Source organism: Rhodamnia argentea, chromosome 7, assembly GCF_020921035.1.
Source record: "Rhodamnia argentea isolate NSW1041297 chromosome 7, ASM2092103v1, whole genome shotgun sequence".
Lineage (NCBI taxonomy): Eukaryota > Viridiplantae > Streptophyta > Magnoliopsida > Myrtales > Myrtaceae > Rhodamnia > Rhodamnia argentea.
In genome coordinates this window covers 12,512,088-12,539,917 of record NC_063156.1, presented here as the reverse complement: position 1 = coordinate 12,539,917, position 27,830 = coordinate 12,512,088, and the positions used below count along the sequence as shown (strand labels likewise).

At 40.5% G+C, this 27,830-nt stretch overlaps 3 protein-coding genes across 7 annotated transcripts; 1 reads left to right on the top strand and 2 right to left on the bottom strand.

Moving 5' to 3' along the window:
• Positions 1–335: 335 nt before the first annotated feature.
• On the bottom strand, positions 336–9,680 carry LOC115741828 (DExH-box ATP-dependent RNA helicase DExH1). 2 transcript variants are annotated; one of them, XM_048282304.1, is made up of 17 exons: positions 9,350–9,680; positions 8,576–8,721; positions 8,064–8,163; positions 7,618–7,827; positions 7,394–7,489; positions 6,772–7,047; positions 6,148–6,351; positions 5,897–6,052; positions 3,724–3,816; positions 2,877–3,091; positions 2,384–2,543; positions 1,965–2,238; positions 1,695–1,887; positions 1,395–1,581; positions 890–1,258; positions 557–783; positions 336–455 (listed from the first exon to the last, which is right to left on the bottom strand). In XM_048282304.1, the coding sequence occupies exons 1-16, from the start codon at positions 9,656–9,658 to the stop codon at positions 652–654; spliced, it is 3,120 nt and encodes a 1,039-aa protein (XP_048138261.1). In that variant the 5' UTR covers positions 9,659–9,680; the 3' UTR covers positions 336–455; positions 557–651. The 2 variants fall into 2 exon arrangements, with proteins under 2 accessions (XP_048138261.1, XP_030531691.1); XM_030675831.2 differs by lacking the exon at positions 9,350–9,680 and having other exon boundaries at positions 8,064–8,167; positions 8,576–8,714.
• A 4,382-nt stretch (positions 9,681–14,062) lies between these two features.
• LOC115741829 (syntaxin-121-like) lies at positions 14,063–15,970 on the top strand. Its single transcript, XM_030675834.2, has 2 exons — positions 14,063–14,798; positions 15,295–15,970. Exons 1-2 carry the CDS (start codon positions 14,213–14,215, stop codon positions 15,711–15,713), a joined length of 1,005 nt encoding a protein of 334 aa, XP_030531694.1. The 5' UTR covers positions 14,063–14,212; the 3' UTR covers positions 15,714–15,970.
• Positions 15,971–16,644: 674 nt separating this feature from the next.
• On the bottom strand, positions 16,645–25,585 carry LOC115741830 (nuclear transcription factor Y subunit A-10-like). 4 transcript variants are annotated; one of them, XM_030675836.2, is made up of 6 exons: positions 25,485–25,585; positions 24,625–24,966; positions 18,403–18,503; positions 18,237–18,305; positions 17,835–17,972; positions 16,645–17,373 (listed from the first exon to the last, which is right to left on the bottom strand). In XM_030675836.2, exons 2-6 carry the CDS (start codon positions 24,869–24,871, stop codon positions 16,975–16,977), a joined length of 954 nt encoding a protein of 317 aa, XP_030531696.1. In that variant the 5' UTR covers positions 24,872–24,966; positions 25,485–25,585; the 3' UTR covers positions 16,645–16,974. The 4 variants fall into 4 exon arrangements, with proteins under 4 accessions (XP_030531696.1, XP_030531695.1, XP_048138387.1 ...); XM_030675835.2 differs by having other exon boundaries at positions 25,086–25,572; XM_048282430.1 differs by having other exon boundaries at positions 25,191–25,572.
• Between the last annotated feature and the right edge of the window lie 2,245 nt (positions 25,586–27,830).

Genomic DNA, 27,830 nt, shown 5'->3' with positions numbered 1-27,830 from the left:
TACAAGAAAAGACGCACAAGTTGGCTAATATTACGTATTTATCATTCACACACAATATATGCAAGCTCAAGCTCGAGTATTATGATTTTCTATTCTAGTCGAGCCCGAGCCTAACTTTTCTATACTTGATTTGGGCTTGAGTCAACTTTCAAACCCCAAAAATGCAAGTCCAATCAAGCTCGAGCTTGGCACCGTATCAACTCAACTCGGCTCAACTACACCCCAAAGAAGGATCAACCCTTCAGCTGATACGAAGATTGCCACGTACATCACAATTCAGTGAATCCACAGGTCAACCGTCTCATCAGCATTTTCTCCACGCGCGCGAACACGCGTGCTAGGTTCTCTTCCTCAAAGACGCCACCACCATAACAAGAAGTTTTGCAGGATATATTAGGCCGTAAAAGAAGTTACTCATACAATAGACACCCTGATGTACAAAGTACAAACTAATACTCAGCATCATCAACATCAACATCAACATCAACACCACATTTATCCCAAACTAGTTTGGGTCGGCGGTCGATAAACCCAAAAACTAAGAGTATTAAATTAACTCATCCTAGCTAAAAGTATTAAATTAAAATTCCAACAACTAGGCTGCTATTAGAATTAAGTAGTACCCTAAATGTTTATTTTCTCAGACATGAATTAGTAATGTACATTCTGACTGTGAAGCAACTCAACTGCAGCCGCCACCACCCCTTTTCCCTCACTGGAAATGTCCAGGCCAGGTTCTTCAATCTTCCTATTCAGAAGCTTGTCCAGCTCTCCTCTCAATTTCTGCCAAAATACTCTCCAAATTGAATTTGTATAGAGGGAAAAAGAAACTTCAAGGAGAATGAAATTGCCAAATGCACGCAAAGACTTGGAATCTTAAAGGAGTTACCCGTATCAACTCCAACACACTCTTTGATGCAGAGAAGTGAAGGTAGCCATCAAGCATTTCAATACCCTCCCCACTTTTGCTGGGAACAAGGTTTCCGCCAAAAAGAAGTAAAGCATAATCTGATATATTCGTGGAGTCCCGGATAAAAATGCTGGTAGTTTTCACCTTTTCGCTGTATATCAAGTAAGGCAAAGGGAATAGATGAATGCCTGCATTGACAGATGCTGGGTGAATGTCCACTTTACCAACTTCTTTAGTGTAAAATGCCGTCCGCTTTCCTCTTCTTTTGCATTGAACAACATTTGGGTAAAGCCCAGCACAGAGAATTGCAGATACCATCTCCAAGTCATTACTATAATGATTGTATGCCTGCAACAGTCATGAATGGAAGTCCAAAATCAGAGAGAGAGAGAGAGAGAGAGAGAGAGAGAGAGGAATTTAAAATAAGGCATCCAAAACACTGCTGCAAAACAAGCTATGCAAAACATCACCAAGGAGGACCTACACTAGGGCCCTTTGATTTGTCTACAAAGCCAATATCGGAAAGGAGATTTAGGAACTGCATTCTCATGTCATCCATCATCTGCAAGGTCACTGGGGACAAGTAGTTTTCCCAGCAGAATGATCTTTCCTTCGCACTTCGTTTTGCCTCTTTCCACCCTTCGAAAGCTTTCAGAAGTGCTATGTGGTCACTGCAGTACAAAACCGCATGCAAAAATTTTACATTGGAAACAACGGAGTTTTGATTTCAGCAGCATAATGCTCCAACGTAAGCAAAAGCTAAGGCCTAAACCACTGACTCAACCTGCAAGAATCACCGGCAAATGATCTTTTTGCTTCATCAGCTTCCTCTTTTCTATTTATTGGAAGGACAAATGGGTCACGGTATGCAAGAGCAGCAGCGATGATTAGGGCAGGAGTCAGACATTGAAATATGGACCCCATCAAAAGCATCTTCCCGATATTTGGATCCACATGTAAAGTACATAGGTGGCGGCCTGTTAAGGTACAAGAATAGGTCACAACTACAATGGAAAGCCAGTATTACATAGGAGAAATACTTTATTTCCCTCACCAAGTGGAGTAAGATCCTCCTTATCATCGAGAGCCCCTATTGTTTTTAGCAGTTCAATAGCATTTTGAACAGCAAGATGGTCAGGTGGCTGAAGTGCCTTGGACAAAAATGATCCAATTGCACCAAGTTGCAAGCTCTTAATGTGAAGGCAAAGTTCTTGTAGAGGAGTCCGGAGAATTTCCGGAAGTTGAAACTGGAGCATTGCATCATGAACGATTCTTGGATAAAGCCTATAACAAACTCCTGGTTGCACACGTCCAGCACGTCCTCTCCTCTGAAGTGTTTCCGTACAAGAGAGAGAGAGAGAGAGAGAGAGAGAGAGAGAGAGAGAGAGGCTCAGAAACAAAATTGATAAAGCTCATAGAAATCTCACATGTTGTGTTCATGACTGAGAAGAGCTAAATCATCATGATGCATACCTGACGTGCTGAGGCCTTTGAAATCCAGGATGGCAAAAGACAAGCCAGCTTGTTCAGAGCATCGTAACTAGTTTCTTTTGCCTTTCCGCAATCAACAACATAAACAACATCATCTATCGTAATACTGCTCTCTGCAATATTTGTTGCCAGCACGATCTTCCTGCAAAATGATGCAGCAGTTCATAGCCAATGATTGATAAGTAGAAGTAGAGCTTTAATGACACTAATAATGCCCACATCTCGATCTCCCACCAACTAACAAGCAAAAAACCAAAAGGGGAAAACTCTGAAATAACAAACATGAAATTCCGACTCGATATATCCATGTTCAACTAGTACTACAATCGTTAATGAACTTTGGAGGAATAATAATTTATCCTGAATAATCCAGGAGAGAATCTCCATAATAAGCAAGAAGGACAAGGACAGAGGAAGAGAAGTTTAATTCCGAGGGAAAAAGGAAGTCCGAATCAGATCAGATGGAGGTGCTTACCTCTTACCTGGTGGGGGACGGTCAAATATTTCCCGCTGATTGACAGTCGGCATGGAACCATGTAGCGGAAGAACAAGAATCCTGCTCTGATCCCCAAGCAGATGGTTAACTTTAACCTTGTCAAGCAGCTTTGAAATGTCATCCCATCCAGTGAGAAATACAAGAATGGCTCCATCACCTTCATGGTGACATATATATTCAAGAGTTGACTCCACCTGAGAATTTTCAATGCTACAAAAATTAAAGTGCAAAGATCCCCCAGTACGTGCTGAAACGATATCCACCTAACTATCACAAAAGCCAGACGATTGGTTGGTTACAACCAATTACAAAAGCAAATGTTAGGACCAAAAGAACGTTATTATTATTATGGAGCAGTATGTTTGTTTTATCTATTTATCAATAATTATGGGGCAGTATCTTGCCAGAACAAGAGCCGAAACTGGCTAAACCCAAAAAGAGGATGAGCTTATCTCTACACACAGAGAGAGAAGGGAACTCTATTTGGATTTTGCTCCATCAGCTAGTCTTCCCACTTCTTGGTTTATAAAAAAGGAAAAACTTTGGAGATGGAGCTCATTTTGCATGCGTCTCAATCTAAATGTCAAATTTTGTTTTACAGTACCTCAACTACGTTCAAAATATCCTCTAACTGATATCGAATAAAATGAAATTCCCACTGAGACCTGTAATTGGACTCTTAAAGAATCACCATTAACAATGTAGAAACAAATGCCTGAGCTAACATCCATAAGTAAAACTGCCACTTATTCTAGACAGATGCATGGCCTCTGGTTGTTCAGAATATAACAACTATAAGAGCAGTCGAGAAAAAAAACAAACGTACCAGACCCAAATCAATCAGTGAACCTGACCAAGCTTCAAGAGACTCTCTTGTTGATCTGCTGTAGCTTCTATAATGAGAATCGATGTCAACATCCTATACAGATAATTTGTCGCACCAAAATTAATAGAATATATAATTCACAAAAGAAAACTTTGGAATAGCAATCAGGAGAATGTGCATCAAAAGATAGGTCCACAGGGAAAATATCTTTCATCCATTCCAAATATTTCTTGCTCTAAATTAAATAGTCCTGAAACAATAAGAGGATCAGAACAGTATAGTCAAAACATGCATTATCAAGGTAAGATTTGAAAAACAGGATCAATAGGAGATAAAATGTAGAATTACATGTCTTCCTTCATTACAGATACAATCTACAGGCATACGATGCCGAGAGATCATGTGAGAAAACCAATGGACTGTCTGTAAAACATCCAACCTGATCTGTGCTCACGAGTACACTAAAAGAAAGAACATTTCCTCTCCCCAGCCATTTTGAGGGCAAACACACTGACTCAGACTGATGTAGCAGGTATAGAATTGAGCACAAGTGTGGTGCCACAAATGTGAAACTGTTCCTACAACTCTCTCTCTCTTCCCCCCTCTCCTTGAGAGATCATGTGAGAATCCTAACGGACTGTTAAACATCCAACTTTTTACCATAGATCTGTGCTCGAAAGTAACCTAAAAGAAAAAACATATCCTCTTCCCAGCCATTTTTGGGCCAACACACTGGTTTAGACTGATGTAGCCGGAATAAAATTCAGCACTGCCACAAACATGAAACTGTTCTGGGCAAACACAATGTTTTGGACTGATGTTGCAGGTATAGAATTGAGCACAAGTATGTGATGCAACAAAAGTGAAACTGTTCCTACATCTCCCCCCACACCCCCTCCCCACCCACAAGAAAAAAGAGACTGACTGTATAACGTCCTACTTTTACTATCGATTTGTGCTCAATCGTAACCCAAAAGAAAGAATATTAACTCTCAGCTATTTAGGGGCAAACACACCGGTTTGGAGAAAGAGAAAAGAAATTGCAAAGCTTGTGTGGAGATAGAAAATGACAGGAAGACCAGTGAATTTGTGTATCTCTAGGGTGGCTGCGACTTCCTACTTTCTCTTTCAGTGTCTAAAATACGAACTTCATTTTTAACTGAACTTTTCCACTATTTAAACTGCACTAAAATAGTTTTTATTTTTTTGAAAGAAAGCCAATATTTTTTAAAGGTGGGGAAAGAGGGTGGTGAGCCAATGGAGTATAATACCTATCAGTTCCACCATAAGTTGTTTGATGATACTATAAGACATTATTCCTTGGTATTCTGAAGTTATTGCCGAAATATTCCCATTGGGTAATTCAAACAAAATTATAGTCCTGGAGTGGCACAGTTCATTACATAATTCCATTATTGTTATTCCTGCTCTATTATATTCCGCAGCTATAATTATTCTCGTATTGCCTCTTCTATTCCACAACCAAATGTATCACTATTCTAGTTGTATTGATGCCTGCTGCATGGAGGGTGTAAAGTGTTGGTATCAATAAAATGCTTCACACATCAAGTAATTATCAAACTCGAGACCACAATCCACTGGTCAGAGAGTTTAGATCTGTACCATGTTCTTCTTAAACAATAAGCCAACAGTTTAACCACCCAAACTTATTGAACTGCAAACACAGTTGGTTGACTAGTTCTCCCTCAGGTCCCGTATGAAAATACTGCCTTCCTCACAAGATTATTTGCAGCTCCAGACACAAAATGAAGTTCTTTGGTCCAATTACAGTGCCAACGGTAAAGAATAACCCCAAGTCGAACATGACCATGGTTTCAGAATGAAAAACCAAACTGGACAGGATACAAAATCAGTGATCTTTTTTTCTTAAACGCAATGATTCCCTGCTAAAGAATTACGTCAACAACACAATATAATGCTATATAATCCCGTCACATCATTCTCAGGACTAACAAATTGCCAGTAATCTCCATTACAAATCAACAGTTACGTGCATAAATCTCCATTACAAATCAACAGTTACATGCATTTCAAAAGTGATGAAAGTTATGCATCTCTAATTCTTTTGCCTGATATAAAATACATGCTGAGAAAGAAAATGAGCAATGCTGTCTAACATAATTAGCAAAACAAATAGGGAAAAGAAGCATGCCTCAAAAAGTTCAGTCACAGGATCTTTCTTCGAATCTTGCTGCTTCCTCCTCCTTCTTGAACTTCCCTGAAAGTTATCAAACTCTGACTTTATATTGTAATGAGTTTTCTCCAACACATCTTCTAGGAACAACTCTGCCACAGGGAAAGTCAAGCCCTGCAAGATTCACACATCAAATAGTGCACAGTTTTGAGATATCTTTCCCCGACTAAAATGCACTGAGTACTCTTCTGTCAAATGACATTCATTACCGGTATATGCAAAGTGGGAGCATTTCCAAAATATTTGGAAAACAAGTCAGCATTAATGGTTGCACTCATCAGAATAATCCGTAAATCTGGACGATTTGGAATAAGATCACGCAGAATTATCAACAGGAAGTCTTCGTTAATGCCTCTTTCATGTATTTCATCCACAAGCAAGTGGCTTACACCGGTCAATTTCGGGTCTTGAGCCTGAGCTTCCACATCACAGTCAGAGAACAAAAAGAAAAAACATCACGATGGTCAAATGAATAAACAAAAATGCATGAGCCATAAGTTGATAAATAAAAGAGCTTCACCAAGTGCAACAACAGAACATGCAGCAGAAATATATGTCCAATGAGAATGGAGGACTTATACAGCATCCAGAGACAATTTATTTTCAATACGGTTCATTATCAATATGTTCAATCACGAAATTTCCTTAGAAGGTATGATATGAAATTTCAAGCTTCCAACCCAAACTACAAATTCGTGTTGAAATGCACAGGGAAAGGCAGTCTGTAATTCCCATTAAAGATGCATTTGCACAGGCTAAAGAAGTTACTGCTATCTGTACAATACTCAAATAAAACTTCAAGATTGGGGAAATAATCATCAAAAATTTCTTACCAGTCGCCTAAGTAGTACTCCAGTGGTGCAAAATAGCAGCCTTGTGTCTGCAGAAGACTTAGTTTCCAGACGGATCTGATATCCAACAGTTTCACCAAGTGCCTCTCCCCTTTCAGAAGATATTCGAGCAGCAACAGATATGGCAGATATACGACGTGGTTGGGTACATATTATGCTGCAGTCGGCTCCGCGAAGAGAAGATATCTCCTCTTCTAGAATGAATTGAGGAAGCTGTGTAGTCTTACCACAACCTGTTTCTCCAGATACTACTAGTACCTAGATCACCAAAGGTGTCTAACGTGAGTCAATGTGACAGTAGACATCAAACATCTCAACAAACCACTTGCACTACATATCTCACATATAGGTCCATCAGAGTACCTACGTAGTAGCATTGTGAAAATTCATAAGAACCTCGAAAGTCCTCTAGAGAGGAAGTATAAACTTACTAAAGCAGGTAATGTGCTTTAGTTTAGAGAGTTGTGATACTCGTTGACAAACATACAACTTGCTGATTTACTTATTGTGTTGAAAAGCCAATCCAAGCAAGAACAGTCTAATAAATCTTTTCCACCGATAAGATCAGTTCAATACTTGACAGAATTCAAAGAAGGCACAACACCTGATTATTTGCCATAGCTTTTAGGAACTCGGCTTTCACTTTAAATGCAGGAAGTTTTTCCCGGAAAGACCACATTGCCTTGACATCGGCGCTATCCTGCCAGGGAAACAAATACTTAAAATGGGCCTTGATGAGTTTAGAGGATTCATAAATTAGAAAAATATCCGATTTCATGAATAAATAGCAAGGAGTTTACAACCTCCCACTCCAATCACAATACCCACCTTCATCTTTTCTTGCTTAGCCTTAAGTTCAGCATTTAGTCTCTCCTTAGCAGAATCGATCTCCAAAACAGAGACAGATTTCTCTTTATTTCCAGCTGGTAATAATTGTTTATCTCCCTGACTAGATGAGAAAGAGGAGCTGCCAACAGATACCGCGGAACTAACTAAAAGCTCTCCAACAAGTCTCTGGGTTTCTGAAGACATTTGAATCTGAACAAAGCACAAAAAATATAGATAAAAGCCCAACAGTTGAAACCTTCCTCTAAACAATGAAGAGAAAAAAATCCTTTTGACATTCCAAAGTTGGACTTTTGCACTACATAAAAGCTACGTCAAAAGTTTGCCTTGCCCCAATCTTAAAAACAGATTCTTATTTCATTGCAAAGTGAACGAACATAAATTCAGTGATCGAACATAAATTCACAAAAGGATTGCGCAAATGTTACCGTCTTTTGTGTGGATCCATGGCGCTCATCAAGATCTGCCCGATAATCTGGCAGTGGAACTTTGCTAACAACAAGTACCTTCCCTTTATTGTATGCATGGCTTTCTTTCACAAGACCAGGAAGTTGCAAAGTACAAATAAGTAGTAGACCAAACTTAAGAGTATATCATAAAGTCAGTGGAAAATTAACAAATAACTAACATTTCAAGTTATATAAATCCATATATTTATGTCACAATCACAACAGCATCCTTATGTATCTTTCTATCACCATTTTGGTCATTCTATAAACCACGGAAAAAGTTTTGTTATAGTTATGTTCATCCTTGCTCTTTGTATAAGTAAACAAGAGCTCAATTGAGCTCCTGATTTTCTTTTTTATAAATTCATCTGCCATCATGTAGTTGATAATTCAGGGATTCAGTGGTTCGAAACTTAACAATGATGTATAGCATTCACTCTCTTTAGCTTTCCACAGCATAAAAGCAATAAGATGAGAAAGTTGAAACTTACAAGTGCAGCCCCAGCTGGTAAGCCATGTCCAAAAGGATGTCCTGATCTGCACGGCTATAGTTACGCTTAATTATCATCTCCTGCTCTCCACCACTTTTGAATTGCTCCATCTTACTCCACCACTCATTGTCATCAAAAACTTCCATCTAATTATCAAGAGCAGTAGATGAATCCCCAGAAATGGCAAGCACAATAAATATTTGTTAACAATTTTACCATGTCATCAGTACCCTGATTATGCGAAATGAACCTGTGGCAAGATACCCACAGAGCACGAATTCTCTTTCACAATGGAAGCTTCTTGTATTGCTTTGGTAAAGTAAATGCAATCATGAATGGGTTCATGATGTTTCTATCACTATCAGCACTCTTTAAATTGGATAACTTCTGCAACTCTTTTTTTTCTTCGTAAAGGAACTGTGTATGCCCGTTCATGAAGTAAATGTTTTCCACCAAATTCCAAGATTACACGAATATGATCGCCAATCAGTAACAACTGATAAGTTAGTTAGTTAGTACCATTATTCCTAAGCGAACATAAAGTCGAGGATCTGGACAGACAGAGCACCATTTTTCGAATTAAGATGAACAAAAGGACATTCTCCAAGCTCAGCCGCTCCACTACTACGATGTAATAATCCATCCTAAGTATGCGGAAGTCTAGCAGAACCATCGATTAACTAACAAATGAACCAAATTCAACCAAGCCGCGCACAGAAAGCACGAAGGTCAAGAGATCGAGAGAGAGAGAAAGAGTTTTAACAGCAAGTTTACCTCAGCTGCCTGTTGCCGAAGACGCTCAGCGCGCCACACCGGGTCCCACCACCGCTGCTCCCCGCGGCCGCCGCGGCCTCCTCTGCCGCCTCCTCCGCCACCGCTCCGGCGGCCTCCGCCGCGGCCGCTGGCGGCGCCGCCTCCTCGGCGGCCGCCCTGGTAGTTGGGGCGGTGAGACATTGCTGAAGCGGAGAAGGCGAATCGAGGAGGGAAGGCTCCGGAGCGGAGGAGGAGGGCTGGAGCGGCGGAGAGCGAGGCGCGCGGACGGACGGAGAAGAGAGTGAAGAGGATCGCAGGGAAAGCGAACATACGTACCGCACTGAGGTGGAGAGTCCGGGACGGCGTTATTTATACTTTCCCTGGAAATGGAATTGATAAGATTTTCCCTTTTTAAGATGAAATATTAAAGAATCCATAACACTTATCGTAAAAATATAATCGAATTGTAAAAAAATTTAAATAGTAAAATAAATTCCTAAAATTGCCAAATTTATATAATAAGAAAAATACAATCAAACCGCTTCAGTGATCCACTCACAAGTTTTTCGGATTTCTTATCTAAACTCAAATTGATATGCTTGCATGCATCTTCGCTTGAGAAGATGCTAGAGATATTTCTCTACGATGTTTTACTCTGCTCGACATAATTAGAATTTTATCGTTATTATTCATACCTCTCTAGATTATACATATATTTACCTTTAATTTTGTATATTTTTTTAATTAATATGTTACCTTGGATAATTATCTACTGAATGCTATGAGACTCATGTACTCTTCAATGTTCAATCTGGAAATATACAAAAACTTCACATTTCTTATTTTCGCATTAGTTTTATCTAGAATTTCGGTCTATTCCTTCTTTTTCCCTTTAGAAGAAAAGTGAGTAAAACCTTTGTAATTCAGGAAGGGAAGTTTTGCTTATAGGTCAACAAAGCAAAGAAAAATGGTCCAAATATTTTTTTTTTTTCAGATTTCTTATTATGAAAAACCTCAAATTAGTACACATATGATAAATTTACCTAAAGTTAATTTTTTTACCACGACAAACTGGTATACTTATGACAAAATTGGCTGGCTACCATCAATTTCTTTTTGTTCGTATTTTACCAATCATTGGATATAGCTAGAAATCACTCACATAATCGATATAATTTTTATAATTTTATAATAAAGTGAATATTAAAAAAATTTAAAGACGTGAAAGTTGGTTGGCCGACCCTAAGTGAGAGGGAGAGTGGGTTTTCAAAGCTATTCATATTCTTCTCCCGATGCACAAAAAATTACCAAAAAAGTTCTAAATCTATTGTAATTATGTCAATTCAGTCTTTTTTACTTTTTGGCCGCTTGAATTCCAAATTTTTTACAATTAAGCCAATTCAGTCCACTTTGCTTGCCAGCACTGACGTGGCATCGTCCATGCTAACATGAATAATTTTAATAATATTTTAGTAATTTTTATTTTAACTTATTTCTCTTATTTTTTGTCTTTCATTTTTTTTCTGCCTACTACTACTGCAGCCAGCGAGGGCTTCACGGCCCATGCCCGGCTTGGGCAAAGCAGCCTCACCAGCAGTCACGCCCCGCGAACCCTAGCCCTAATCCACCATCTACCTTCTTTTTTTCTTTCTGGAAATTATTTTCCCTTGTCTTTGTGTCGTCATTTAATTTTTCTGGTAGTAACAATCCTTGTCTGAAAAATTGACATAGAAAAACGACATATTTGTACTCGCTACGATAGGGATTGCATACAAAAATTTTGTGTAAAAAGTACTTTTTGCTTTTTATTTAACTTTTTCATGTGTCGTAATTTTTAATGTGATATAGTTAAATTCACGCAAAATTGACGAAGTTTATTCTATATTAAACGGACTTCGGCAAGATCATACCCTTCGATCTAATGTTAATATATAAACCGATCTATTTACGTTATCAAAATTATCGAGTAAGACGACGATGAGTTTTTTCCATGAAAAGTAGGTTATTGGCTTTGATGCGACAATCGGTGTCTCCATCCCTTTTTTGTAAGTTCAATTTATCGGAAATTATACAAGAGAGAAAAAAAAAAAAAAGGAAAATATTTTCGAAGAATTGACACGCTTTTGCTAAGTATAAAATAATTTTAAAAAAGGGTACAAATAATTTTATACATAAAACTAAGCAATCCCTCGGTGGTCGGCCCTTGCTAGAAGGGACAGCGAGGGCTCGCAAGCCGTCGTGAAGTGGCCGACGGTCGACGGCCTCCTATCAACCCTTAATAATAATAATAATAATAATAATAATAATAATAATAAGACAAAAAAGAAAAAAAATTGATACATAATAAAATAATGAAAGGAAATTCCACGTCAAAGTCGACAGTGCCATGAAAGGCAGCCACGGCAGATGGCCGTTGTCCATATCATCAAACGCTTTCGAAGAGTCACCTCCTCCGATATACCACAACCACCACCGACTCAACTCCACTTTATCTCCATCCCCAGACCTCACAAAACCCTTTAAGGCTGCCTCAACTCAAAACCATCCTTCTCAGCCGGACACAAAGGATGGCAAGTTCTCCTACCTCATTTCCGACGTCGTCGCTCCGCCCGCCGCGATAATCGTCGGCGCAAAGTAGCATATTCATAAGTGAATGGAGAGAGAGAGAGAGAGAGAGAGAGAGAGAGAGAGAGAGAGTTTTGTGTGTTGCGTTCCTTGTTCCTTGGTCTTTGGCAAAGAAGACGAAGACGAAGATGAATAAGAACCCGACCTTTCGTTGACTTTAATAAAAAAAAAAAATCAGTCCAAAGAAAGCCATATATGAACTAAAATTTACTAGAAAGGTTACACAGGACGGTTTACCGGAATTTATTGCACGTTTTGGCATTAAAGCGAGCACTGTACAAAAGTTATGATGCCCGTGATTTCATTTTCATTATAGTGGACCCTTCGTATGCTATATGCTCCTGCATAGATACAGTTTGTTTTCCGTAAGAAAATGGGACATAATATAAATTTCGAAAGTGAGAGGTGTGGTGCGCAACATGAAAGTCAGAATTGTTAGCCAACCTTTTAGAAATATTGACGTCTAATTTGGTTTCTAAAGTCTTCTGCATTAAAAATAAGGGTACTTTAGTCATTTGAAGGGTGGGCAACAAATTTGAAAGTCTTGACCATAAATGTAATGTTAGATGGCACAGTGGAGATTAAGTTAATATTGCGACACAATTCGGTCACAAACTATTTGCCAAATGTCCCACAAGAGTGCATGCAATTAGAAATGTTCTAAAGTTGGTCGGCTACCATCAATTGCTTTTATAGTTTTGTACCTGCCAAAAACCAAACATTATAGAGGACAATGTGTGAATCATATTGGGTCTCGTATCAGCTTTGCTGGTTTCGTTCGGACCAAACCCCGCGAATCAAGAAGCATGACTCAATTAGGTGCGTAATGTCGTTCGAAGATCTCGAATTGCTTGATTTCTTAGTGTTTGTTGTTCTTGATAGGCTATTGCGTTAGAATCGGTTCTTCAATTTTTGAAACCTGAAATTTACTATGCATATCCCGGAACTTAGAATCTACACTGTCGTAGATTTCAATATCTGTTCTAAGGTCTACTCAAGTTCCACCCGTATTCTTAATTGAGCGATTGCGGTGAATCATCACTTGTAATGATTACAATTTGCTGTTATAATCTATCGACCACAATTGATATTTAGTCATATGAAGAGTATGAAACATTGCCAAAATAAAAGTCTCGATCATGAATGTCACCAAAAATGGAAACTTATATTAATGATTCCAGAGTACGCACTTAATATCATACCATGGAATACCGTATGCTTGCATGAAAATATAAAATAAGAAAAACACAAAGACGGGTTCCAAGAATCTAGATCCCGTCCGTCGGAATTGATTCACTAATATTTAAAACCCGAAACCTACCCTACATACCTCAAAACCTGGAACCGGATAGGTTCCCACCGATCCCGTTCTCCGGTTCTCAATTTTATTTTGAAACCATGCTCACTCATAATCTACGGGAGGTCATTTTGGATTGACCCTTAACTTGAGTCTAACTCGTTATTTTTGTACAGCTGGTGGGTTTTGCGGGCTAGGCGTGGCTCAAACCCATTCACGTGAGTCCTCGTAACTAGAGACCCTTATTCGGGCCTCGTCTAAAATAGTCTCCGGCCCTTGAGGCACGAGTGGTTCCGTTCCACCTCGTAATCAGATCTAACCGTGAGTCGTGATTTGAATGTCGTGTTCCGAGATTTTGATCCGCCACGTCTCGAGATCGACCCCGACCTTCTTTTTAATATCAAAGTGTGGATATATATGAATTTCGATTATTTCCATACCATTTTGCAAGTGTTTTCGTGTAATAGCATCCAAAGTGAGACGAGGGCATTCCACGTGAGCCTTCGCACGTGCATAAGGACATTCAGAAGAAGTATCGGAGATAAGTCCGAAACCCCGGATCAGACCAGGTCTCTTCTTCGTCGTCTTCACTTCACTAAACGGTTGACATTGACAAGGCCCCCGCGCATCACCCCCAGCCCCCACGCGCTTTCCCACTCGGATTCTCGCCGCCCTCGCCTTTTCCCGGAATCTTCCCTTCCCCTCTCCCTTTTCCCCGGAAAAATTTTACTCCGCCAAGAAAGCTCCTCGCCACCTGTCCCCACCCCACTTCTCATTGACTTCTCGTCGTATATCTTCTCTCGAGAGAGAGAGATCTTGCAACACCCACGCTTATAACATCCAAGAGTTTTCACAGGAACACGACGAACCTTCGCTTGTCAATTCGTTCCGTCAATCAACGCGCGAAATCCCAATTCGTTGCCCGTCGAGAGCGACCCGGAACGCCGCACCACCCGCCAGCCATGAACGACCTCTTCTCCGGCTCCTTCTCCCGCTTCCGCGGCGACCGGTCGCCGCCCAGGGCCGCCTCCGACCGCCGCTACGACGTCGAGATGGCTGCTGCGGAGGCGACGACGGCGGCCGCGGCTTCCGGCGGGGTCAACCTGGACAAGTTCTTCGAGGACGTGGAGTCCATCAAGGAGGAGCTGAAGGAGCTGGAGTCGCTCCGCCAGAGGCTCCAGTCGTCGCACGAGCAGAGCAAGACGCTGCACAACGCGAGGGCCGTGAAGGATCTCAGGTCGCGCATGGACGCCGACGTCACGGCCGCCCTCAAGAAGGCCAAGGTCGTCAAGGTCCGCCTCGAGGCCCTCGACCGGTCCAACGCCGCCAACCGGAGCCTCCCAGGCTGCGGGCCGGGATCCTCGTCGGACCGGACCCGGACCTCCCTGGTCAACGGGCTGAGGAAGAAGCTGCAGGACTCGATGGAGAGCTTCAACGTCCTGAGGCAGCAGATCTCGTCGGAGTACAGGGAGACCGTCCAGCGGAGGTACTTCACCGTCACCGGCGAGAACCCTGATGATAGGACGCTCGATCTGTTGATCTCAACAGGTAAATTTTACAATATACTACGACACTAGGTATGCCAATATCGCGAAAGGATCGCGCTTCCATGTTTGAGCTTGCCTCGAGCATACACGTGCTGTTCAAGAAAAGCCAAACGCAGTGCAGATTTGAGAATGTATACGAAATTGGGGACAAATTAACCATTTCCGAAATTGAGTTTTGGCATGAGATTGGTGGTGTTGCTAAATTGGAAGCCGTCGAATCGGGAACTGGAATTGGGTATATCTAGCATTTTGATTGCTGTTTGTAAGTTGCTTGTGGAACAATGTCATTCTGTTCTGTTTTGAGGATCAACCACGGCTCTTTGTGCACTTTAGAACTCACACAATGTAGGGACTTAGAATAATTTCTGCAGTGAAGAATCATGAAAATCAAGGCAGAGGAGCTACTCTGTTATTCACTATCTCCGTTTCCTTTGTAATGCAGGACAGTATTTGAGCTTCATCATTGTAATTCTTACGCATCTCTGATTCTTACGCAGGCGAGAGCGAGACCTTCTTGCAGAAGGCCATTCAGGAACAGGGCAGAGGGAGTGTCTTGGACACGATACAGGAAATCCAGGAGAGGCATGATGCCGTCAAGGACATGGAGAAGAATCTTAAGGAGCTGCACCAGGTGTTCTTGGACATGGCCGTGCTGGTGCAGTCTCAGGGCGAGCAGCTGGACGACATCGAGAGCCAGGTGGGGAGAGCCAACTCATTCGTGCGAGGCGGGACCGAGCGCTTGCAGACCGCTAGGAAGTATCAGAAGAACACGCGGAAATGGACATGTTATGCCATCATAATTTTGCTAGTGATAGTTTTGTTTGTGGTGCTGTTTACCGTGAAGCCATGGCAAAAAAATAGCAGCGGCAGCAGCAGCCAACCAGCACCAGCGCTATCGCCTCCACCTCCAGCTTGAGGTTCCTTGGGTTTTTGGTTGATTTAGTGATATACATATTGTTCTACGGCATTGTATTTTTGACACTCAAGGCTTCCCTGTTTAAATTGATTGCTTTATTTTTTTCGCCTTCAGTTGTATGATATTGGATGTGGGTTAGCTCATCTTTTCGTTGAACTACACTCTGATTTTCATTCAGTTAATGGCAAATGTTTGAGTGATTTGGGAGGAACTTGACGCCAATTTTTATTTGAGCTACATCCTTTGCATTTTCGAAATTGCAGAAGGCGTAAGGAGATTCGTAGTTTCATGGATATTATCCGAAAGGCCAACCGGCTCTACTGCTCTTTGAAGGATGTTTCCTTCCAACTCCACCTATTTTTCACTTCTCTTTCCATTAGGTTTGTTCTTCATTGGGTTTGCACGTGATGTAGATAGATAATTCTCGATCTTCGTTAGGTTTATTCGGTAGTCTCGCCCACAGTGCCGATGTTAGATTACCCTCCTATTCCATCAGCCAGAAGAAGATCACACCTCTTGACCGTCATGCGCCCGTAGTCTCAATTATAGGTATGGTTGCAACTGAACCTACCAAGAGAATATATTAGTGCCCATCTCATCAGAATGTAGACTTGTGAAGCTATAGCCGTTGACTGAGCGATGAACGACGGTCATCGTCAGGGGCTGCTGAGACCTGACTGTTGTTGCAACTGGTGCTTACACATGAATTCTTCTGCCTAATCTTTGCTATTTCGTATGTCCTGTTCCTTGGGTCATAAAATCTGGAAATCCAATTGTCCTGCAGTGTATCAAGCAGCTGCACGAGCATGAAATGCATCGTATTTTCGAGATTGCATCACTGACTTGTGCTCAGTAGAGAAGGGATATGCCTGAAAGCCGGGCTCTAATGCAAATAATCAAAGTAAATCAGCCAGAAACCAGAACACCATGTGCAGAGCATTGATGTCTTTTTGACAGGAAACGCACGTTTGACATGCTCTTATTACATCAACATCCAGCAAGGGAAACCTAAAATTGTCGCTTTTTGATATTGTACTTTTATTAGGCATCAAGGTCTCAAACGCCTCAAGCCATCCTAAATAGCATGGTCAAGACTACCTCGATGCACATGAGCCAAGGATGATTTGCCTAAGACAACCAAATGGTTCCAGACCAAGAAACTCAGTGCAAAAACAGTAATTGCGACTAAGCCTCGACTTATGGTTGCTGCTAGGACGTGGCCATGGCACTGCAACTAGCCCCGGAACCACTTCCGTTGCCCTCAAACTACTTTGAGGTTGCAGCAGCTATCGGCTGCTGGCGCCCAGTTTCCGGGCATAACTATGTCGTGCCCTGCATTATCCACACGCAGATGTGGGTGAGCGCATGGTCGGACGTGATTGGTCAGCAAGCGATGCGGGGAATACAGGCTGGCCATCTCCAAACCAGTAACGTTGGTCCTGTTGGTATTTCTCACTTTCGTTGCATTCGAATCTCTGCTCCCAGATTGCTGAACTTCCGAGCTCTGAGGACCTTTTGGGCACGGCGATATTCCATCACTGCCAGTTTTCTTCATGCTTACTGCTGTTTCGTTCTTCAGGGCTTTTGTATTTAAGAAGCGACCTCCGCATCCCCTGGGGCGGCGCATAGCATGAAGATGGCGCGACTTGTGCATGTATGGCTGTCAATAAACAGAAAGAGAAGTGAATATGATTTGAAGTGCAACAATATCTTCCTAAGAAGCAGCGACATACTTGATCACAACGCATCACAATCCAGAAATGTTAAAGAAAGATGGTCATTATTCTACGATATATCAGACTAATGACAAATCATCGCATAGTGTAATCTTCTACCAAATCCAATTAAAGTAAAGCCTCTAACGCAGAACGTAGTATTAATCACCACGCTTAAGAACTCGCAAAATGTTTGGGACAAGTCTATTATCTTGTTCTTGTGGATAAACCTGACTCAAAACTAACAGTTATAACATTTGGCAGGTTGTCCATAGGACATGAGTTAGAGGAAAAGTTATTACAGCTATGACTTGCTGTTTCAATCCTCCCATTTCTCATCCTCAATTGCAGATGGTGACGACGGTATTATTACTAACATAGTGGAGATACCATATGGAGGTAGTACCTTGCGGGCTCTTCCAAAGTTCTCTGATTTCTCCTTTGCGCGGCACTTGAGACGGGTGAGGATCCTTTGATACTGCTTGGCATTCACGTACCTCGGTCCGTCTTCTGCTGTCAAATTCAGTGGAAGCATGATGCGGCCCTAGATGGGTTGAAGAGCAAACCATGCCATTATAAGACTTCAAAGAACCTCAATGCAACCGAAAAAAGACCAAACTTGCATATCCATGAAAAATGCACATGACTTTGTACTGATATCGCATCCATTAGGATGCGAGTAAAGAAATCCGATTTGAGTATGATACGTCTAAAGGATTGGGACTGACTGTCTAGGAAGCAAAAGATTGGGTTGTGGAAGACTGAACCTACTAACTAGTTGATAGATGAAAACTGAACATGAACGGACCTGGCATTGAGCTCCATAAAGAGGGAATAGTCCGAAACTCTGATCTGCATTCGAATATTTCGAGGACATCTGGAATGATAATCCATGCACAGAAGTAGCTTATTTAGCATCGGCAATATGAAATTATAGATAAAGAATAATATCAACGCTACTAGCACAGTAATACCATCGGTTGGCCAAATTCACAACGGAGATTAGAACCATATTCCGGTAGAGCTGACATGGTTAGCTGAGGTTTCTGCCAGTCGATGGAGCATTTGCTTTCTCCTGCATTTAACAAGCAACATCAGTCATATTTCATGATCGAGACACACGATAACGTAAGATCATTGCGCAAAGGGTTTCAACTATGCAGCAGTGTCGCTGTCATCCCGACACAAGAATAACTTGACAGCAATTGCAAGACTCCGTACACTGGCTGGTTTTGAGAGAACTGGATTATGCTTAGAAAGGCTTGCCCGGAACTCAATATGCCATTAGGAAACTCCTCCGCCTTGTGTTATGAGCGCCACATGCAGCCAGTAAAAGGAACTGCATCGGTATGGTTCCCTTGTATTGTTAAGTTATATCTCGAGTTTGAGCCTGTTTAAAAACACGACTTGGAAGAAGTCTAGCTTGTGTTTTGTATGTCTTCTGACTGGGAATTTATCTCCAAGCAAATTTAGTGGAGTCCAAAATTTTGTGGAGTCCGATCTCGGATTGAAGATAAAAAGAAAGAAAATCGAGTATTTTTTTTTCAATTTGAGATATAAAGTCACATACGAACATATGAAAAATATATTTCTGTTGGGTTATTACACACTCAAGAAAGCAAGAGTGTTTAGTGTTCATCAATTTTTAGAGTGAGTACGTTGCCAGATATTGTGAAATAACACTTTCTTTGGGAGTAAATAGGGTTACGAAAACACTTGAGTGATTAAGCGAATGTAAACTCTGTATTCTCCAAATTCGAAATGAATTTCTTGATGGTTGGCTCTCCACAGAGTGTAGGTACCAACTTTCGAAACAATCACATAAATCTCTAGTATTCTTATCATTCATTGTTGGTTTCTCTGGTAATTTGCTCTTTTCGCGTTAGACTTCGATTATATCATCCATAAGTTTCGCGTTGTTTCATAACAGTTGGTATCCGTTGGAATATAGACATATTAAATCACGGCTTCTTCTATAAGCTTAAGCTTTTAAAGTAATTGGCTGTGGTCTCATCAAATCTTTCATTATATCATAGCAGAAGATCCCGAATTCACACTTTTCAAGGCCCTATTTGCCTCCCTAATTTATATATCCACGCTTAGTACTAGGCAAAAGACCGGACTAAGCGTAAGGGGGAGTGTTGGAATATAGACATATTAAATCACACCTTCTTCTATAAGCTTAAGTTTTTAGAGTAATTGGTTGTGGTCCCATCAAATCTTCTTAAAGTATAGAAGAACATAATTCAACTACAAAATGCCAAGATCGGCTAGCTTGAGTCCTCGGTGAACTAGATAGAGAACAAAGACTTGTTTTTTACCCTCATAGTAATCTTTTTCATTAGTCTAGGTGGTCAAAGATCTTCGTGGAGTTAAGGATGGCATTTACGACGAAGGGTATGTAGATGACCAGCACGAGGGTGTTAATCGCGATCAAGGTGCCGACGGCATTCACCGTCTCGATACCTCCACAAGAAACCCGTTTGGGCTGATTCTTGGCTTGATTTTGTGCAATATTTCAAGAATAATAATAGAGAAAAAAAACATTCTTTAAAATCAAAATTATATTCCAACAAGATCAGAGCTAAGGTTAAGGTTTCGAGATAAAGATGAACATAGAGGGTTGCGGTGGCGAACAAAAAAGCCGTTCTAAATCGAGGTCCAACATTCAGAACTGTTGATGGGACACTAATGAATAGATTGTTCAAAGTACAAGGGTGAATGAGCTAAGTTGGAGTCTGCAGGCAATGGTTGCATTTCTACTATTTAATGTTTTAGGTATGTTGATTATGTGTAAGCAATCTCACGAGTTCATTAGGTGATGATTGGGTGTTTGACTCTAGTTGTCCTTATCATATGACTTTTCATAGACCTAGGGTTACTATCTATCAATGCATAAGGGTAGTAGAGTGTTTAAGTAAATAGTGCTGCTTGGGTTTAGAGATTGGGATAGCTCAAACTAAGGTGTACTATGGAGTGTTGATAACATTAACCGATGTAAGGCATGTATTGGAGCCGAGAAAGAACCTTATCACGTTATTCCGTTGATGGGTTTGGATATCAAATCTTTTCTGAAAATAAGGTCTTGACTCTCAAGGTGTGCTTATTGTGATGTGAAAGAACATAAATCGTCGGTTGTATCTCCTCTAAGGAACGCCAGTGATTAACTCAACCGCTAGATTCTCTAAGGCTTCAGGTCAAAACACGATGCACTTGTGGCACATGAGTCTCAAACACATAAGTGATAGGCAAATGATGGTTTTGAGTCAAAAGGGTCTATTCGAAGGTCACCGAACCGAGAAACCGCACCTCGGTGGACACTGCGATATTGGTAGTTAGTCTATAGCGAAGTTTAGTACATCAATTCATAGATACTCAGAGATTACATGGCGTACACTCAAACTTATGGGAACCCTCAAGTTCTGTCAAAGGGTGGTGCCAAATATATTGTCCTTTATTGATGATGCTTCGGGAAGCATTTGAATTTGTCTTCTAAATCACAAGAATGAGGTGCATGGTGGGTTCAAGGTGAGGAAGGCGAAAATGAAAAGGGAGATAAGAAGGAAGATCATGTACTTAAGAATTGATAAAGGGTTGGAGTTAAGTTCATATGAGCTTTGCTAATTTTGCATAGAGAAAGGCATAATGAAACATTGTACTATTGCTAACACTCCTTGTAGCTAAATGGAGGTGTAGAATTGATGAAGGAGATTATATTGGAGGGAGCTCGCTCTTTACTCTCCAATGCTAGATTAAGCGAAGATATATAGGCCGAAGTAGTGAATATACCCGATCGAGGTTGTTTAATTGCCTTGCATAAGCTCGTGTGAGTAATTGTGCGATGGAGCCAAGAGCAAAGAATTGCATATTTCTAGGTTGTGCACATGATATGAAGTGACACAGGCTATGGTGCACTAAGGTAGATTCACTTGAGTTTATGTTCCGTAGAGATGTTTCTTTGAGAAATTTGCTCTATTTCAAAAGGGATATAATGGATTGCTTACAAAGAAAAATCTAGGTAATATTCAGATATAAGTAGAGCCTTTGGGAGAGTCCGGATATGCTCAGAGGGCAATAGATGTAATAGTATCTTTAAAGTCATTAAATTCCATAGGAGCCGATAGTTGTTTCATGGTCACAATTGATGAAACTTCGAGGTGATCGGTAGAGGTGACTGAGTAGAGTGGCAATTGTATGCATATGTTGCCATAAAAAAAAAGTTGGTTGTAGCAAAGACAGCTTCTAAGTTTGGAGATTTGAGAGTGAAAACTAAGGAATATTGCAAGTAACTCAAAGGTGTTACGTCGGAAAAGCATCAAGACACTTCAACATGGAGTTGAGAAGTTCCAAATGTTCTCTACTTGCTGCATATTGTAAATTGTCTTGATTTATGTGTATTGGGATGGGGGTCGAGCACTTGTCCCATGCTTCAAATGATAGTTCTATGGGTTGTCCGAATCATGATGTGGATTATACTAGGCTTGATCTTTCATAATGGTTAATCTAGGTTTACATTGAGGTATGTTTCATATGATGCACTTCAGGCAGTAACTAGGTTTGCAAATGTGGTGACTTGTGCCTTTACTTTGAAGGATGGTTGATTTTTGAGTAGTTATGCCTTTACTTTGTGAGTTGTGCGGTGAGTTGGAAGGCGTCTTTGAGAGATGATAGTTTCATTGGCCACTGAAGCGAGAAACAAGGTGACAACAAAAGGAGTTGAAGAGGCGGTATTAGTGTAATGACTTGATTAGTGATGTTTAGCATTGGACATTAAGTTGATGCGGTATTGGGTGGAATCTAGTTATTGTTCACAAATAATTGAGTTCCTAGGTGACAGATATTTTGCGTCAGAAAGCCAAGAATTTTGTAGACATGTAGACCGAGTTCATTCCTTTAGACAAGTCCGAGTTGTACTTGGCTTAATAGACGTTTGAGATGGTTGAGTGCTCGTGACGTTGGGAGAACTAGCATTGTTGATGAGCACTATGACTTGGCTATAGATGACGAGCCAAAGTGTAAGTTGTTAAACCATATCTCCAATTCGAGCTTGTAAACAAAAGTTGACTCGGTAGAAGTCTTGTCAATATTTTGGATGTCTTCGAGATTTTCTGATTTAATTCACAAGTTGCATAACAACATACAAAAACAAAATTCTACTTGGTTATTAAACACTAGAGCAAACAAATAAATGTGGGGTTTTTTCTCTGTGAATTTCCTGAATAATTTTCTTTTTTTTGTGGGCCTATGATATAACACTAATGGATGTTGCTTTAGGTGTAGTTTAGGCCTTAGAAATACTTGAGCGATTATTACTTTTATATTCTCCAGATTCATAGGGAATTTCTTGGCCGGCTCTCCCTATGAAGCAAGTACCAAACTTGGACCAAACAACATAAATCTCGGGTATTATTTTTCTATCAATTCTCGTTTCTTCATCTCGTGTTAGATTTAAATAGTAGAATGCGTTAGCGTCTGCTAATTTTACAACAAAAACATGTATGATATTCAAATTTCTTTTCTAGTGGATGGCATCACCTTTACCTTCTAAAGATGTCATTCCATCTTCCCAGTCTAATAGGAGTGGCACAAGTGATTACAACTACAAACAAGTGAAATCAGGGGTAAAAGAAGGCACCGGGAGAGAAAAAAGCTAAAGTATCCTGAACTGCTAAGTCAGGCGGATGAACAGAATCTCAAGAGATGCTCAATCGACAATCTTACTATACTATCCGAAAGCGTATAACTTAACGTACACAAACCTCTAATGTAGGTCGAGTATAATTTTTGTACTTACAAATTGCCATCAGATGGCATCGTCGTCGATGAGCATGCCACCTGAAGCATGTGCTCGCTATTGGCGTAAAAGGGTTCCCCTAGACAGCAGCATTTGCATGCATATGATGTTTGCTAAATGACCGGAAAATGGGCTGCTCACCTCCTGAAGCACGAATGACGCAGAACTAGAGGTGCATAGAGCATTAAGGTTTGCTCTGATTTTGCTATACTTGCTTCTACCTAGAAATATTTCTGAGAGGACTAGGTTTGGTTCTGCACAGTCATTGTCCAGTCGGATACGTGATGGACCATCTAGCAAGTATAGTTCTACCCAATTTTTAGGAGTTGGATTAGGCCTTTACAGAACAAAGCCATTCATATACACTGCCAATGAGGGGCATGTCACTGAAAAGCATACTGATCGTGGAACATGACCTAAGTTCTTTGTTGTGACAACTAGTACCCTTTTACTCGACTTCTTGATTATCGATTTAGAATCAGACCAATGAGTCAATAAATTACTGTGGATCGGCAAGCGGAGTTTTATTTTCTCCTTTCTTGCATACTGATATGCTTTGTCGAAACCGTTCCAACTTATGAGTGCTCCACTGATTAGGATTACATGGACGCAATACATTTAGCTGTACATCTACGAATCCATGACACAAACAAGAAGAACGTTCACACTAACTAACAAAAAATCTCTGAGCAATATCCTGTGAAGTATATCCTTAAACCATTGAAGGATCAGAATTATAACTTGCATCGTTAGGCATGACAAGAATTATACCTCGTGTTCCCAAAATGGTACCTTATGATGCTCTAGTTAGTATGTAATGTCTATCAACGGCAGAACTCTGACAAGATTAGGACTGGCCCCAAAAGTGCGATCAGATTACGCTAATTGCAAGGTTATTACATGGCTATTCTTCTGTAGGAGAACTTAACTAATACAGTATGTGAGGAACTATTGAAACTATGGGAGATGAAATTAAGGCGCAGTGCATCAATTCATATTTGTGTAGTGAAGAAGCAAGAGAATTATATTTCAGTAGCATCTTTCGTTCTTCTTCTTCCTGATGAAACATCCAAGTGAAGCAATCCATTACACTAAGGTATCTCTTTTACCTTTTAACTAAAGTAATGTCCTAGCATCCTTGTTTCTATCCATCAATGTAGTCTATTTCTGTGGCTGAGTTAACAACCTTGTGAAATTAGTAGTCACTAAGATAAGCTTGACAAGAAAACAATAGGCAAGCAAGACATCTCTAATTTGATATACATGCAGTCAACGGTTGCTTCGGCTCCACTAAATAGAAGCGAAATCATACTAAGATATGACAAGCGACATTTCAGAGACTGAAATATATTCAAGATGAGTTGTCATAAACTTTATGGTCAAGGATAGCCGAAAGGGGTACCGGTAAAGATGGCGAATTGAGCCGTATCTGGCCTGTCGGTGCTTTCTTCGACAGCTTGACTCGCTTTTTTGAATGGAGGGAGGAACTCTTCGGAAGCATGTTGTTCCACTGATGAAGAACTCAATCGACCAAAGGATTCACTCTGAGGAGTTTGTGAGCCATAGAGCACCAACCAAGGCGCAAACGCTAGCGACGGCCACTGTGTATTTGAGTTATTGCGAATCATTTCATGCTCTTTGAAAGTCATGGCTTGGATTGCCAATATATCTTCCCAAATATAGCAAGGATGATCCTGTTTAGTTTACAAATAGGGTTTATTTTGATTTTACTGCAAATCAGGACCTGCAAATGTTACAAAGTCAACTTTTCGGATTACTTCACAAATGGAGTTGAGAAAAGGCAACAAAAAAGACACAAAAAGACTAGGATACTTGACAAAGTGAAGGAGCTTTAAAATTTACGACATGGGTTTCTAATTATCTCGAATCCTGAAGTAATAAGCACCCAAAAGAATTGGCCTGATGAGAAAGTTGAGCATGAACTAAGGAAAATAAACAAGCTATCACGAGGAAGTAAGCGGCAAGGCCGTTCACCAACGAAGCTGTTCTCTACCGAAGAACTCAAAATCACTGAGAAAAATCAAACGAAATAGAGAAAACCCAGAAAGGAATTTGAACAAGAGTCAAAAAGAACATAGTCTCTGGATAACTGCGTGAGAAAAACGGCAGAAATCTCACACAGCATGGAATCCTGGAAACAGAAGCTCGAGAACACAGATTGAAGATTACAGTAAGACCCCATCAACTGTTCCTACGGGACGATGTCAAAAGATATGAAACTAGAGACGAAAACAGACGTACTCAGGCATAAATGGAAGGAAGCAGGAACAGCTCCAAGCAAGGAGACACCTATTCGTTAGGAGCCATGTCGTACCGTTTGAAGCAAAACAAGAGAGAGAGAGAGAGAGAGAGAGAGAGAGAGAGCCTGGTTCGAAGGGAGGAAGAGAGAGAGATAGAGAGAGAAAGAGAGAGAGGCCGACAAAAAGCGTCGCGAGTGTGATGCGAAGTAGCAGACGACCATCAGCCAATGAGCTTGAGCTTTCATGCACTTGCATATATCAATGCTCATGAATACTATACCCAGTAGTATACTCTGTCACTGCTTTAATGAAATGACATTTTCCCTTCTTTCTTTCTTACTATACTTGCAAAAAAAAAATGGGTGGTGTTGGAGGGATGTGGGTGTGGAGTTGATCCAGTGGAGAGGTGGTGGCAGATTTGTTTAATGGGTCTTCTTCAAAAAGCATTCTCTTTTTGCATCATTTTGCAATAATCATTTGTTCTGAGCAAGTTGGGTTGTGATTTTTGGCTCTGGTAAGAAACTTGAGGAAGACAACTCGAGGTGCTTTGCTGAGGCAGCAGATGCAGTCAAATTGCAGAGCTAGCAAAAGTGGATTCATGTTGCTTTTAATGTGAAAAGTGAAGTGATTGTTTCGACCCGCATATGATGCGTCACTTAGATATTCACGACATAGATTATATGTGCGTACATTTATTTATGAGATAGTTATAATTTTCGTTGATAATTTTGTGTAAATAAAAGGTTGAATCGTATAAATAGTAGACATTATGAATTGATTTTTGGTTTAACCTAAATCCGTCTTCCCAATCTAATCAGATGCAACTCATCCGCATCTTATGTACAACTCAAAATCAAAAGTTTACACTAAAAAGTGAAACCGAGGTGCCTCATGCTTAACGAGAATTACTTGAAATCTCCGTCTCTTAATCACTTTACCGGTCTCTGAATTTTACCTCGCCTAGTGTCATTCCCTAATATTCAAGTTTATTTTGTCACCAATATCTGTGGGGGAGAAATAATTACTACAAGGTGAAACCCTAAAGAACTGGAGCAACAATACCTATAATTAGCGAAACCCTAGCTAATATCTTCTTATAAAATATCAAACAAACGTACAAAAACATAATGGGACTAAAATTAATAATGGCTCAGCTACGTGCCAACCAATGTAGGGAGAAATTCCCTTGCACCCTGGGAGAGGACAGCATCGGATTATCCTTCCACCATCACTCGTCGGCCGCCTCGGAAGTATCTTTCCTCCCCAGTTTTGCTTTATTTTATGTTGTGAATGTTTCAAGGTACGATGATATGTTCAAATGCTTTGGGTATAAAACAATTTCCCTATTTTTTTTTCTTTTGGGGTCTGATAATATTTTAAAATGCTTTGCTAAATTCTAAAAGCAGGCTTTGTATGACTAGAATGGGATTCATGGACGAATTACTTCCTCACGAATTGATCCAAAAAATAAATGCAAATTTTACGTGACATATCATATTCGATTGCTGGACTTTATAGACTTTTTATGGCCATCATATCGTAATTTCATTCATACATACATACATACATACATACATATATTAAGGTTTTCATTAAAATGTGAAAACTTGCTATCTCTTTCCATTCGCAAATATGACTGGTACGCAAAATGCATCTTGGTCATTCATATTCGTTTGTCAACTAGCATATATCATGATCATCTTTTCAGTCGAAATATATACCATGGTTTTACGGGGTGACGGAACTTCATTAAAATTAACTTCCTTCCTCAAAATTAAATCAAGAACATATTCGAGTTGCCGTATGCAGGGATTATAGAATATACGCCTCTAGAATGCGGGCCCAATAGCAGTACAAGGGGAAGAAGAGATGAAGAACCCGACAAAGGATGACTACTCTAGGGAATTTTGCAACCCTAATAGCTTTTTCCGAATGCAACGTTGCAGGTCGACGAACGAAATGGATGGCGATGAATGGATTGTTGACCGATTCATCCCCGGACCGGGTCAACTCGTTGGCCATTCCAGGTGGTTTGATTGGCACTGTAGATTCTTTCGGGCTCCAGGAATTTCTGCTGCTGCAGGAGGAGGAAGGAAAATGGATGAAAACGAGAGACAGTGACCAGGTGCCATTAAGTGAACTGCCAAGTCCTTTTCGCGCATATGTTTGCGGGGAAAAGGTCGCGGATTGGCTCGACAGAGCTTTCATAACGTCTCTCCGTTTACCCCGTCCAATTCAAAGTTGTTGCCGTTTGTCGAACATTAGGAAACCCCCACCCTCCATTCATTTTGTTGGTACCGACATCATAATATACCTAACTTCGGTTCGTTTTGTAATCCGGCTTTTT